The 14,406-nt window shown below is 43.5% G+C and overlaps 1 protein-coding gene across 5 annotated transcripts in view; it reads right to left on the bottom strand.

Moving 5' to 3' along the window:
• The window catches only part of USP32 (ubiquitin specific peptidase 32), a 137,390-nt gene that overhangs the window by 26,191 nt on the left and 96,793 nt on the right, over positions 1-14,406 (bottom strand). For 4 of the 5 annotated variants that reach the window (XM_035140032.2, XM_035140033.2, XM_035140035.2 and 1 more), the window contains 8 exons: positions 13,236-13,343; positions 9,936-10,051; positions 9,491-9,553; positions 7,937-8,020; positions 4,039-4,100; positions 3,772-3,874; positions 2,708-2,897; positions 1,324-1,499 (listed from right to left, as the gene is read on the bottom strand). In XM_035140032.2, the coding sequence (XP_034995923.2) occupies positions 1,324-1,499; positions 2,708-2,897; positions 3,772-3,874; positions 4,039-4,100; positions 7,937-8,020; positions 9,491-9,553; positions 9,936-10,051; positions 13,236-13,343 (902 nt within the window). The remainder of the gene's footprint in view (positions 1-1,323; positions 1,500-2,707; positions 2,898-3,771; positions 3,875-4,038; positions 4,101-7,936; positions 8,021-9,490; positions 9,554-9,935; positions 10,052-13,235; positions 13,344-14,406) is intronic. The other variant, XM_035140036.2, reaches the window with a different exon arrangement.

The raw sequence follows: 14,406 nt of genomic DNA, 5'->3' as shown, positions 1-14,406 counted from the left end.
ACCTAAAAGTCTGCAAACCTTGGACTAAATGAAGCGAATGATTGCTAGAACACTTGCTAACAGGTGAGCTACCTTTTGCGAGAGTATCCCATTTCACATAACCATCATCATCATCAGTGCTTCTACATATTTGCTCATCATAGCAAATCTGCCCCTGAGCTGCAATGAGCAATCATTCTCTCTCCTAATCTTATTAATTTTGCTAAAATGTTTTTACCATGCTCTGCAGCCAAAAAGGGCTTCCCAGAGCAGCTTGCAATGATCAGTAATGAAACAACCCCTGTTCCGGCTGACAATTGAAAAGGCGTGGCATGAAAGGAAAAGTGAATGGGAAGGAGGAGGAAAATAACAAACTTGAGCATTAGTTGCTAACTTACAAAGCCATATTCTTTCTTGCAAGGAGGGGCAAAGCTTCCAGCAATTGTTCCTTCCTTGCCCAATGGATGGAGCCAGGATGGTCTCTTTCTACCCTCACCCCCAAACCTTAATGTTCTCTCTGGGAGGCAGGGAGAGCAGCCTCCCAGTGCATGCTGGTCCCCTGCCTGGTGGCAGAGTGTACTGGCCTTCAGTTCTGGAGCTGCAGAAGTGGACAGGGATGATTGCAGCAATTATATGGAGACCCCAATGCTCTCCCCAAGGTTAAAAGGTTAAAGGCAGGTTGGCTGCTGCATTTCCAAGGCATGCAGAGCAGCCAAAGCAGCAATCCCCTTGCTATAGCAACTAGAATGCTTCAATTTCCCAGGGCCAACTCAAACCTGGCAATCACAGTTTGGGGCTTCACTAGCAAGACCAGCCAAGGGTTGTAGACCTACGTGAGTGCCAACTGTCGCTCAAAGCACATGTCACTTCAGCTGGTTTATCAGCTACAGCCATTCTTGGACCATGAGAGTTTGGCTCCAGTGATCCATGTGCTGATAATCTCCTGGATTGATTACTGCAAGGTGCTCTACATGGGGCTGCCCTTGAAAATGGCTACAACTGGGACAGCAGCCTGGTTGTTCAGCAGGACAGTCAAAGGAGGGCCCATCATTCCATTCCTGATAGCGCTGCTATTTCAAAACTGTCATTTTTAAATTATAGTTTTTGGATATGGTCTGATCAGATTTTGTGTTGTTAGCTGCTCTGGGCATCCTTTGGGAAGGAAGGGTGAGACAGAAATATAATAAATATAATAAAGTGGGCTTTGAAAAACATTTACATAAATAAAAACCCTAAATATGCCAACACAATGCACAACGATGCGCAGATTAAACTAGATTTTGTGACGAAGGAAGGCGTAAGAGAAGTCACTCGGATATTTCCTAACACCGCCAATGCCATTACCTTTGTTGGGTCTTGCGTTACAAGGGGCTGGTTATCAATTGCTCCAGGCCGCTGTGGATTGAGCTGCAGCAAAATGTTCCCATTGGATCCAAGCAGGCACTGATTGTTGTTGTCCGAAGAGTTAAACTGACGGGAAAAGCATATCTCGGCACTAGGAGGCAGGGTGTAAAGGAAATCTGGAAGGGGAGACACAAAGAGAGGACGGAAACAATCCTTTTTGCGGAGTTATGGGTAGAACACCGGTCAACCAGTACACCCAGTTAAAGAGAGGCAGGTGAGATTCAAAGTAAAACAACCCATTTGGAATAAGGAATGGGAACTCCCAATTGGATTAAGGCCTTTAAAATACCTGACTCTATTTTTGACCCCCAAATTATTCAAAGCTACACCTGTAAAGTGACAGCTTGAATATTTTATGTTGTTCAACCTTTATCACCACGCGAATTTATACGGTATGTTGTTAGACTTCTTGGGGCAGGGACCTGTCCTCTTGTGCTTTGTATAGTGCCTGGCACATTGGGCATTATCTAGAAAGACATTCCTCCCCCATGTCATCTGGTGATGCTCTGGTCCCAACTCCCATCAGCCCCAGTTTCTATGGCCAATAAGCAGAGGATGACATGCGAGTCTAACAACATATAGCTACCTACCTGAATCTAGAACATATGGAGGGTCACAGGTTCCCCACCCCTGCTCTAAATGCCCAGCCTTTATTTGTTGGAAGTTGCTTTGTGGTTCTGATATGTTAGTTACTGTGGCTCTGGTGTGCTGGCTGTAGCATACAAAAATAAAGTAGGGCCTGCTGGATTAGTCCAAAGGCCCATCAAAGCCGGCAGATGCTCACAGGAGTAAGGTGTGCCATATCAAAGTAGCTATCAAGCCTGGTCAGACAGGAATTGACAGTCTGGGGATCAACTCAGTTCGCTCTTGAACAATGAATGGGTCTTATTGAGGAAGCCAGACTGGAATAAGCAGCTTCACAGGATGAGGCACAACTCTACTGGCCCACTGGAACAAGGACGCGGAACCTTTCTGATCCTCCAGATGTGGCCTGACTACAACTCGCATGACCCCGGCCATTAGGCCATGCTGGCTGGGGCTGATGGGAGCTGGAGTCCAGAAACAGCTGGATGGCTGCAGGCTTCACATCCCTGACTTATTGCTTCACATACGCTCTTGACCAGGCATCCCCAAACTGTGGCCCTCCAGATGTTTTGGCCTACAACTCCCATGATCCCTAGCTAACAGTACCAGTGGTCAGGGATGATGGGAATTGTAGTCCAAAACATCTGGAGGGCCGAAGTTTGCGGATGCCTGCTCTTGACGCTTCTAAATTCAAACCACTTTTGAAACATTTTTTTTTAAAAAAAAGATTAATGCTTACTGCTAGCAGTCTCTGAGGCTTCTGATGCAGTAGAAATGCTATCTGAAAACTTTTCTTCTGTGGCACTGAAGTAATTTAAACGGCCTGTTTTGTCTTCTCCCTGCTCTGGCGCATGGGCTGCAGCACCCGGAAGCGAGCTCTTACCTCTGCTTAAGACAGACGAAGGTTCGATCACAACAGGGCTAGCATCCTAAAATTAGAAGACAGAAATGGAATTGAATTCCAGGGTGAGGCTCTAGCAGATACAAATCACATTTAATTGGGGGTCCTAGGGCTTAAAGAGATGTAACTGGAATTTTTTTTGCACAACTGACCATTTCGCTACCCAACGTATCAATCAAATTCAATTCAGTTTTCTTTGGGGGTGGGGTGGGGGTGATTTTCAAGTTATTAGCCCCTCATAATAATGGAGAATGGCTTAACAAGGTAAAGGCCACATCAACTGAAGGATCTGCCAATGAAAGATCCTAAACTAGGCTGTAGGAAGGCAAGAGAAGCATTTGTGAACAAGTCCAGTACAAACCATCATGTAAAGTGTTCATCATAAATTTGTGCAACCCACTTTTAAAGCAGCCCAGATGAGGGGTCATCACTATGCCTTGTGGCAGCGTAGACAATATGAAGCTAGACTGACCAATGGCCTGACTTAATGTAAGGGTCTTACTGGAAATGTTAGGGTTTGGACCTGCAGTCTAAACACAGAAGGGCTGCAGAAGGGCCCTATTTCCTAGCTACATTCACGAGGACCAGAAGCTGAACATCTTAAAAATGGAGACTGCAAATGAAAGCAAAAAGCTGTTGAGAACTGGCAGAATGCTTTCACCCGAAGACTGACAAACAGGGCAGAAAAAGAAGAGTCTGAAATGAGTCTGAAAGCTTATTGAGACTTAGGAGCAAAAATCTGGGAGAACGCACTGGTGGTTTTGGAAAGCAAATGGCTCTCTAATGGAGCTGGGGAGCACTTTAATTGCCATCTCCCCTGCACACATAATGTTTACTAATTAGCTGACTGATTAAATATAATCTCTTCCACTCCCCCACTCCAAAACAAATGTTTCACTCACGTAGTTGACATATTCTTTCCACTGCTGCCACCAAGGCATCGCAATAAGAAACCAGTTGTGTCCTTGCTGAAGGCCATATCTACTTTCTCGTTCTAACCAGCCCCTAGGTCAAGAAAAACAAACCAAAACAGATCAGAATAATATGCAATGATAAACAACCATATGGTGCTTTCATGTGTTCAAGTAAGGTAGGAGGTGACTATTATCCCCATACTGCAAATGAGGGGACTGAGGCTGAGCGTGTGTGTGGGCAGTGGGGAGGCATACCTGATGATTTGTCCTTCCTCTTCTGGAGTGGCAGGCCTTAGACCCAAGACTATATGGCACACCTGGAGACAAAAAGGAAGAAGAAGACAGGTCAATTTAAAGCAAGAATAGCAAGTCTGGAGCAGAGGAATGATTAGCAGAGGTATCACTAACACCTGCTCCTGCGCATGCTTGAATACATATTATGTATTGGCAGAAGGGGAAGACTCATGGATGTTGACCACTGCTTCCAATTGTTCCTTGTTTCTTCGATAGCTTCTCACTTATGAATCTTGTGGTCTTTTCTCTTCTCCTTACTGCTGTAATTTAGCACTGGATCTTGCTCCCCATTTCTAGTTTGGGAAACATCACTGTTGAGTAAGGACTTCCTTTCCCCATGTTGATCATTTTTCTGGAGTTTGGGGCTAATTCCCCCCCCCCCCCGTTTGATTTCCCCCCTCTTCACTCCTGAACTGAGAAGGGCTGGGACACTGAGAGGGCATATGTATAAATGATCCAACTTTTTTACCTGATGTCATCCAGTTTTCTTAATTTTTTGTACACTTGTTGAACAATCAAAACTATGTTTAAATCTAAAATTTTAATTTTTTGTCTCATCCCGTTTGTGAATTATGAGAGTTTGAAATGTCAAAAAATTGACGCCCAAAAGTGAGGTGCGTCAAAACGCCAATCTCTTCAGAACTTGCTGGACTTTAATATATGTCACATGATGGACTCGCTTTAAATTTTAAATAGTGATTTTAAAAAATTAATATGATTAAAATCCCCCAAAAAATGTATTGATTATTTAACATTTCTAAGACCTACCTGCAAATTTTCATCTTCAGATCTCAATGGGATCATATTTTTTAAAAAACAAACATTCTGTACATACATGCCATCCTTGTTGGGTACTATTTAGGATAAATGGGTCTTCTTGGAGTAAAATATAACAGAATAAACAAGATTTCAAACTGTAAAATCAGTGACTTCAGGCATTTCTTTAGAAAGTTATTCAATTAAAACGTAACTGAAAAGCTAGTTTTCTTTTTAAAAATTTTTCCAAAGCTGAGTGATAGCTTGCTGTTGCATGGTTTCTAATTCCCCATCATTTAAATCAGGCATCCCCAAACTGCGGCCCTCCAGATGTTTTGGCCTACAACTCCCATGATCCCTAGCTAACAGGACCAGTGGTCAGGGATGATGGGGATTGTAGTCCAAAACATCTGGAGGGCCGAAGTTTGGGGATGCCTGATTTAAATCAAAGGTGGATTCAGTGGTGGAGCACCTGTTTTGCATGCACAAGGCCTGGGGTGCAGTCTCTATGACCTTCAGTTTAAAAAGCATTTCAGCCATATAACCCAGAAAGCCACTGGAAGTCAGAACAATGCTCAGGCAGATGGACCAAAAGTCTGACAAAGTGAGCAGCTTCCTATTTCCTAAGAAAGCGGCCCTTGATAAGCAGATGGCTTCACTGGTGGCAGAAACATCTGGCTAAAGCATCCAAAGCTGCGAATGACTTGATTCAGAAGTCATGCCAAACCATGGTTTGCACTGGTTTCAGAGCTGCTTTTCTTTCCCATCCTCTGGCGGTTCATAAATTGACTTCTGCCTCCACCCTGCAGCAGTCTCTGAAAGCAGAGCAACGCCAGCAACTATGATTTCTATTATGCGGATGCCAAGCCCAGATACAGTTAGCACAGTTAGCTACAATTAACACTAAATTTACCAGCTGATTGCAAACCACGGTTTGTGCCAATTCAGGCACCACGACAAAAGTACAGTTAAGACTCCTTAGCCATGCTTTAGTGCGATGTCGGAAGTCGGCCAATGACTTCCCAACAGAGTGGGCAAAAACTGCAGACTTTAATTCACCCACCATGAGAGAGGAGGGCAAGACAAGCAAGAAGAAAACTTGAACGGCATAGCGATATGCATGGAGGAGTCAGAGCCATTTACTGAGAGCTGCAATGTTGGAATACCAACATTGTATTCCACCCCTTTAGCTGGGTGATCATCAGAAGATTTACACGGTCTTCTTTATGCATTTCTCGAGGCCACCAATTTGAATCCCAGCAGGAAACCTTTTTGGGATTTAAGCTGATACTACAGTGCAAAAATTGCATTCTGCTTTATGAATAAACAACAACAACAAGAGAGTCATTAGCCAGCAGGAAGCGATATAGATTTCCCTAAGCACAAAACAGCTGGCATTTTTGATGCTGGCCTTTCTTTCAAAATCATTATAAACCACACGGCTGTAGTTGCAGCTGAGTTTGCCGTGATTATTTTACAAGACTGGTGAGGGTGGGGGAGTGACTTCTACTAGGAAGGAATAATTCTTAAAATTACAGCAAGAGCAGATGGGGAGGGCTGGGTCACCTTTTCCTTTACCTCGTCTGTTCCACTAGGATGAAAATTTGCTCAAGCTGCACAGGGGCAAAACTAAAAAAATGACCCTCAAAGAGGAGTAACAGAAATATTTTAAACACACTGCACTACAAAAAAAAGGCTTGAAAAACTCAAACTGGAAAAAGATTGCTATGTTTCCGTACAAAGATGCTTGTGTGAAGAGCTTCTGGTGATATTCTGCTTTGCATGCTCCCATCTTCAGAGGTGCAGGGGGGGCGGGCTAGGCAGGTATTGGCCTAGTCTGCACAATACTGATCTGGGACAATGTAAATGTATGGGCTCCAGAGAGAAGCTCGTTCCCATTTTGCTCCTCCGATTGACTCCCCGCCCCCCTGCCCCAAGCTAAGCCAAAGTTTGGGTTTAGTGTATCATCTAAGCTGGAATGTAGTTAAGCTTTCTCCTCACTAACCATGTGCTGTGTTGGCCAAGGTTTGCAGGGTGGGGAGGGGAGAGTGGCGGCTGAGAGTTCCTCTTGGGAAGCACACACAGTCACATGATGTCAGTAAGCTGTCACTTGGGCTGGCTAGGTCATGTGAACCGGGCCACAGGGGTGTTTTCTACACTTGGTATCTTGACTTTGGAAGACCAGCTCCAGACCAGTAGGGTGTATATTTTAGGTGCCAGTGAGCAACTGTTTTTATAAATGAATAAATATCCAAGTTTTGGGTGCAAGCTCTGAAATTGGTAATTCATGCTGGCCTTAATGCTGGCCGCATCTGCTCTTAGATGGCTTTAAAACTGAGATTTTAAACTGAGATTTTAAACTGAGATTAGGAAAATTAATAAACTATGGACCTATCAATGGCTATTCGTCATAAGAAGCCTCTGTTTTCAGAGGCAGTATACCAACATGTGGCTTGCGGAAGATTCCCCCTCCCTGCACTAGACCTTCCATTCTCATGCTCCATTGTATTCAATTTGCTTTATTGCAATGGATTGTTCTGTTTACGAGAGAGTGGGGAGCTATTTTGTTGTGTGTTGCCTTGAGGACCAATTATTACCGAAAATGTAGGATATAAATGTCTTAGAATAATGGCTCTTTAATTGAGTGGTGACGGGATAGGGAGCCTGGAACATGTAGTTCTGCATGTGCTGGTGTGACACGCACTCACACTTTGATATGCAGGCCGGCCAACCAGGATTTAGAAGATTGAACCCATTTAATACAAAATGCAAGAGCTGTTAGATTACTGAACACTTCTGCATTCCTGTGTGAGTCTCACTGAATTTTTCACTTTTTAATTTTTTTAAATAAAAAACCAACAGACTGTGCTTGAAGGCATCCCAAGATGCCAGAATGCGTACAAAGTAAACTCGGCATCAGTCAGGCAAGGAGAAGCATCTCCGCGAAGCTCACGCTACAGAAAAAAAAGAGACAGGCAGAACTAGGAACACTCAGCACAACAGCTGACGCAGCAATCGGCATCCCACGACCGCAAAAAATCAGGCAGGCAAAGCTACTTTTAATTGCTGTACAGTTGGGGTTTGCAGCCTGACTGGAACTTACCTGGAAAAGGAGATTCAGAAATTCGTTGGCAAGAGCACTCTTCACACTCCAGATTTGGTAGTCTTCCAGAGTAAGGTGGCCGAGCTAAAGTAAAGAAGGAGGCAGCAAAGAGAATCTTTGAGCATTTCTCCAAGCATCTGCCCAATATTTACACACACACACAAATAAATAATGAACATTGTAAAGCATGGGTAGAGACCCTTCAGCTCTCCAACCTATTAAAGCCCGCCAGGAGTCCCAATTTTGTCTACAAGGCAGTTTCCCCCCAAACCCTGCCCATTGATACAGCCACAGCTACAAAGGAACCATCAGGTGAGAGACAGTGCACACCTGATTGTTCGTCTGCAAGCTGGGTTTACACTCAGTGCCTTTTAAATTTGATGCAAAATACAAGCCCTGTTGGAGCTAATTTCACTCAGGAGCTCCTAGAGTTTTTGAGTGCAAGCAATGCTTGCTTTTGGCATTTAATTCTGCACCGAAGGCAAGCCCTGCTTCTGATAGGCAAAGTGGGACAAGATTATTGTTTTACAGTCACAACTTTGGTTTTGACAAATAGGCTGGAAAGGAAGAAATGAAGAATGTGGAGTGCTCTCTTGCTACTTTGAAGTGTGATCACTTGACATTTCATGATATCAGGTGTCAAAAATGGCCCAGGAGAGTGCTATTGTTCCCCAGCAAGATCCAGTTCCCCACTCCCTTTTTTAAAAGGGACAGAATATGCAGTTTCATATCAAGGAAGACTACTGGCGACAATACTTTCAAATGGATCTGAAAACCAAAGGGAGCAGCAATTTTTCGCATTTACATAGGCCAGATACTGACTACGGTTTCCTCCAAAGAAACCTGGGAACTACAGATCCTCAAGGCCTTATTCCAGCCATCCATATTACAAATAGATTCTTCCACAACAACACATAACTCTGTACACAGGCCCTGCATTGTGCACCATAAAACTTGCATCCTGAGCAGAGACACAGCCAGAGCCTCTTCTCAGTCTGAACAGCAACAGAGGTTTATGCTTGGTGTTAGAACAGCTCCTTTTGCAAGCATACACCTCCAACATACAGCTCCTCTTGTAAAACATTGTTTTAAATGGAACATACTATTCCATACTTGTATATAACATATATGACTAGCACACCCATTCTTTCATCTGATTTATGCATCTCAAAAAAGCAAGAATTCCCAAGGAGTGGGGGACCCATTAAGACCACATTCTAAAATTTATTCCAGTCACTGTTAATAAGCCCTTGTTATATAACATCCACTTCATTCTAGGTATCTAATCCATTTGTGCAAAAACAAACTTCTCATATCCATAACCATCAACTATACTTGGCTACTTCACTTACAGGCCATTTCCATTCTTGCAACCTACCATTGGGTTGAATTAACAGCACACACACTTATCAACTCACTACGACCCACTGTTACAGCGGCAATTGTCCATGCTTGCCGGGGCTGGTAGAAGTTGTAGTTCAGCAATATCTGGAGGGGCAAAGGTTCTCTACAACTGACAGAATGGAGTGGAAAAACAGACTAGCAGGCTCTTACCTTGGTAGTGTCATGTGCCTTCAGAACAGCTTCTACTATGTCCGGCAGGTTCATGTGCAGCTCCTTGGGAGGGAAGAGGAAAAATAATGTTCCAAGAGTCATTCAGCCTTCCATAGGAAAGTTTATAAGCAAAAAATAATAATATTCTATCCACCGATTTTATGCAATCTCTGGATGATTTACAAAACCTAAAAAAATCAGTTTCCAGTTCACAACAGTAAAGGCATTTCTCTTTAAAAAACCAGATCTGCTCATGTTAAACCACTAAAAAACTGGCACTCATCAAGTTTGCTCCTGTCCTTGATCCAGAGAATGAAGGAAAAAGAAGCATTTTAGATGTGTAAGCTGCAGTTCTTTTTTAAAACCTTCACTCCCCCTCCCCCTTTGCATGCATGCAGGCAGGACATTTTAAAAGACAAAGCAACTTTTCAGTGCAAAAACTTACAGGAATGTCATCTGTACGGTTATCTTTCCAGACTTCCAACAGGGCAACCACCATGTCTTCAAGTTCAATGCGAGACAAAATCCCGTCTCGGTCAATGTCAAAAACCTTGAAGCAAACTAAGGGAAAGAGAAGAGAGCTTGTTCTAACCAACAGCTATGCAGTCAATTAGGATACATGTACAGTTAAGGTTCAGAGGAGGAACATGGTTCAATAGCACAGCAACAAAGCTCAACTTCATTCCGATTGTGAATAGGAGGGGTAGCACTTGGGGTTGATTCTGATCGGCACAACCATGAGGGCAAAGGTTTAAAGTCGCCTCCTCACATTGTCCAGATATAGCTTATCCTCCACCCAATACACTGGGCCAGCGTGTGTGGAAGGACCAAGGTTTGTAAGCTTTGTGGAAGAGTTTTGCATGCAGAAGATCCCAGGTTCAACCCCCTGCATTTCCAGGGAGCAGTGGGAAGGGCCCCTGCCTGAAAACCTGGAGAGCAGCTGCCGGTCAGTGTTGACAACACTAAGCTGGATGGGCCAACAGTCACACTTGGTTTAAAACTGCTACCCATGTTCCTATAAAGGAGCAGTGGAAGCAGATTTTTTTGGGGAGGGGGGGTCCAGGCCTGAAGGACAGATGCAGCTCTCTTGGGCCTTTCAGGACTTGCCCAGTCACCCCCCTCAGTGACCCTGCTCTGCAACCTCCTGCAGTGATTCTACTTTGCTGCAATATGTCCCTGGACTGTGGAAATAGCTCTTGCTTGTCTAGATGGAGTGGCATGGGTCTCTGGCTACACCCAGCACTGGGAGGCATCCACTCCCCCACCCCCCAAAAAAAATTGCCTACATGAGAACGTGGGCTTCTGGCTGAAAAGAGTTCCCCGCTCCTAAAGCAGAAGAAAGCTAGAATAATTCGGGTTTCTGTGGAGGACTTTGGAAGGAGGAGGAAGAGGATCAAAGCTATTTGATGAACTGAGAAGAGACTAGAGAATGGCTTCATTTGCACAACACAGTAAGCCATAAACTATGGCTTACTGTGAACAAGCATCATGGTAGTGTGCACTGTCCTATCATTCCTCCCTTAGAACAAAACGGAGCAAAAAACTGTGAAACTTGTTTTGCATAAGCATCCAAACCAGGGTCATGGTTTGCTTCTCGCTAAACAAACATTGGTTTCTGAAACCGCAATATTGGGTTCCAGCAACACAATAAGCAACACCAGGAGCAAAGTGGAAGCAATTGGGTAGCATGCTGCTCCTCCACATTGAGCCATAGCTTACCATGATGTGCAAACAGAGGCATGTAGTAGACAGAATATTCAGTTCACTCTCCATCTTTCTAAAAATCATATATTGGTATTTCCAGGGCAAAGTAACATTATGCACTATACATACATGGGCGTAGGCTTCCGTGCCACAAAGAGCGCAAAGTGTTTGTGCTTATGAATATTTTATTGAAGAGAAATTAAAATCCACTGAAAATAAGGTTATTGCCAACCAGCAAACAAGACAGCCTCTTCTAGAGAATTGATTATAATTGGCATAAAATGCGAGAGTAACTCACAATAATATATCGGATTAATAGAGCCAGGAGACAAACAGGAATTAGCATTTAAAAGCCCTCATTTTTAAGGCTGTTACATGAGATTAAAAATAAGAAATCTTTAGCAAGGAAGCCGGGCACTGTTTCACACATTATTAGGGTGAGCAAAGCTAGGTTTGACCACTCAACGGGAAACTACAGCCACTGTTAGCTATTCGAAGACTGCATCATCCATACTTTTAGCTGTTGTTTCACTCATTTAAGCCCTGCATCTCCTGTGCTCGAGTCAGCTTACAAGATCAGTCACAGAAACAGCAACCACTGCATTAAAGCTCAGGAACAAATCAGACTCAGCAGACAACAAACGCTTCACAAAAGGTGGATCTTGCATCCTCTTGTGAAATGCTGTTAAGAGATGGGCTCTGGCAAACCCCTGAGAGGTCACTCGCAAGCTCCAGGGCCAGTGCTGTGAAGGAAAGACCACATACAACGAGAGTCCAAATAGAGGCCCTAGAACAGTGGCTCCCAATTAGCTAAGTATCACAGACCCCTTGGTTTTCAAAAACCAAGCCATGGACCTCCTACTTTTGAAAATGTTGCTATCTTTGTGATAGTTTTTTGTTATGTGAATGGTGCCACCATATTCTCCAACATGCTCCAGTGCAAAACCGGGACACACCTCTTCAAGACTGCGCTCCCGCACGAGTCACATGACCCGTGAGAGAATGCACTGCCCAAAATAGTGTGCTTGTTATTATTAAAAACAAAATAAGACCGCAGTTCATGTATGCAATCACCGCCGCCAGGAATCTAATAGCCAGAAATTGGAAAAGGAAAACCCCTCCAACCAAAATAGAATGGCAATCTAAACTGGTAGAATATCTAATGTTAGCGAAAAAAATGGAACCAGTGAGAGGAGCCTCGGAAAAGGAGGTAGACAAGGAATGGAACTTGGTGAAAGAATATATCCAACGGCACTGCAATAGTAAAGGCTTTCTGACATTAGAAGAATGAGTAACAATATATGGTATTAATACAAAAAACAATAATGACGAAATTAAATAATGGATATAAGTAGGAAGACAATGTTTGGATCTAATGGTTATAGCAGGAAGATTACTATGGACTTAATCGGAAGTATTCACATTTCTTTTTATTTCTGTTTGTTACACGGTATATAGGCATATTAAATTATATGTAGGTAGTTACAATTAATAGATTTGAGCATTTTTTAAATTAAATGCTACCTTTTTCCATTATGGGAAATTGTTTGCTATTTGTATTTTCTTTCTCATCATTATTTTCTTTGTTTATAAACTCAATAAAGATAATTTAAAAAACAAAAAACAAAATAGTGTGCTTTGGGGCGCCATGATCTAATGCGAGACATGTGTCCAGCTGTGATCTCATGCGTTTTTGGGCATTGTGTTCTCATGTGAGAATATGGCCCCCAAAACGGGATGTCCCAGACAGTTGATGAATATGTGTCACGGATCCCCTTGGGTGGGTTACGTAGACCACCAATTGGGAACTACTGCCCTAGAAGATCTGAATTGTTAAGGGGACATATCAGCAAAAGGCGGTCCTGTAAGGATTAAGAGCCCAACATCCCAGGGCTTACCGCAATCCACAACACCCAAATTGATGCCTATGGGAAGCCTGTAAGCAGGACCAGAGTCTCTGGAATATGTAGGTCCCGGGGTTATGAAGGGCTACAAAGGTTGAACACATTAAAATGCAGAAAGTTCTATTTTGGACACTCACATTTCTGCCTTTCAGCCAGCGGTCCCCTGCAGCAGGCTGAGAGTCCGCAGGAGATTTCTTTGAAGTCAATGTGATTGTCACGATTTTCATCAAAGGCATTAAAAAGACCTGCCAAGGGGACAGAAGCAAAAGCAAGAGGTCAGGTTCCACCCAGCATAGAGATTAGCCTATCCCAGATAATCATATCTTGGTTTAAGAAGCCAAGATATGCACAAGCCTATTGCCCAAGCATGCAGCTCCTTCGCAGTGTGTCTTAACAAGCCAGGAAGTCTCTCAATCAGTTTCATGTTTCAGCTGAACTAGGAAACTTCAGTTACCAGGCTTGAAGTTGGTTTGAGATCCTGACTTGATCAGAATCTGCTGGCCATAGCTTCCTGATATGGGTGAAACAGTAAACTATGGCTAAATAAGAGACTTCTTTGGATTATCAAGGCATTTTGTGAAAGGAGGAGCAAAGAGGCTGCATGTGTGAACAACAGGCTTGTGCATCTCTTACTTTAAAAAGCCAGAATAGAATTATGTGCTTGTTCCGTTCCTACCTCAAACATTTCAGTCAAGTGTCAAATTATGAAGAGTTGCCAGATTACAGCTCTGCCATCCCAACTTCAAAACACAGTAACAGAAAACTAGGACAAATGAATTGCAGTGTCTTTTAAGAGCTGCCACCTGCCAAGCATCTACCTTTCCTTTCCATCCCATCCCTTTCCCTAATACTTACCCTCACCATTTGTATGGGGCAAACTGCTCCCATCTCTCGGAGAGCAGGAAAATGACAACTCAGGAGTGGGGATGAACAAATGTGTGGACAAGAATGGTCTGGGGGGGGGTCTACAGCACACACCCCTTTGAGATGCACTTAAACCAATGTTTTAATGAATGGTGCCCATTCCACCCTCAGCAAGCTTACTCCTCCTTCAGCAGAGGTTCTTTATGCCAGTGTTTCTCAACCAGTGTGCCTCCAGATGTTTTGGGACTACAACTCCCATCATTCCTGACCACTGGTCTTGCTAGCTAGGGATGATGGGAGTTGTAGTCCCAAAACATCTGGAGGCACACTGGTTGAGAAACACTGCTTTATGCTGCAGTGTGACACATTTAAAATACTGTCTTAATATGCTTTCAAGTCCTTTTAGATTGGCTAACCTGTTAAACACCCACCCAGAGCTTTTGA

The sequence above is a fragment of the Zootoca vivipara genome, chromosome 15, assembly GCF_963506605.1.
Source record: "Zootoca vivipara chromosome 15, rZooViv1.1, whole genome shotgun sequence".
NCBI lineage: Eukaryota > Metazoa > Chordata > Lepidosauria > Squamata > Lacertidae > Zootoca > Zootoca vivipara.
Note: the sequence above shows the minus strand (reverse complement) of the source record. Positions and strands in the feature narration are given on the sequence as shown.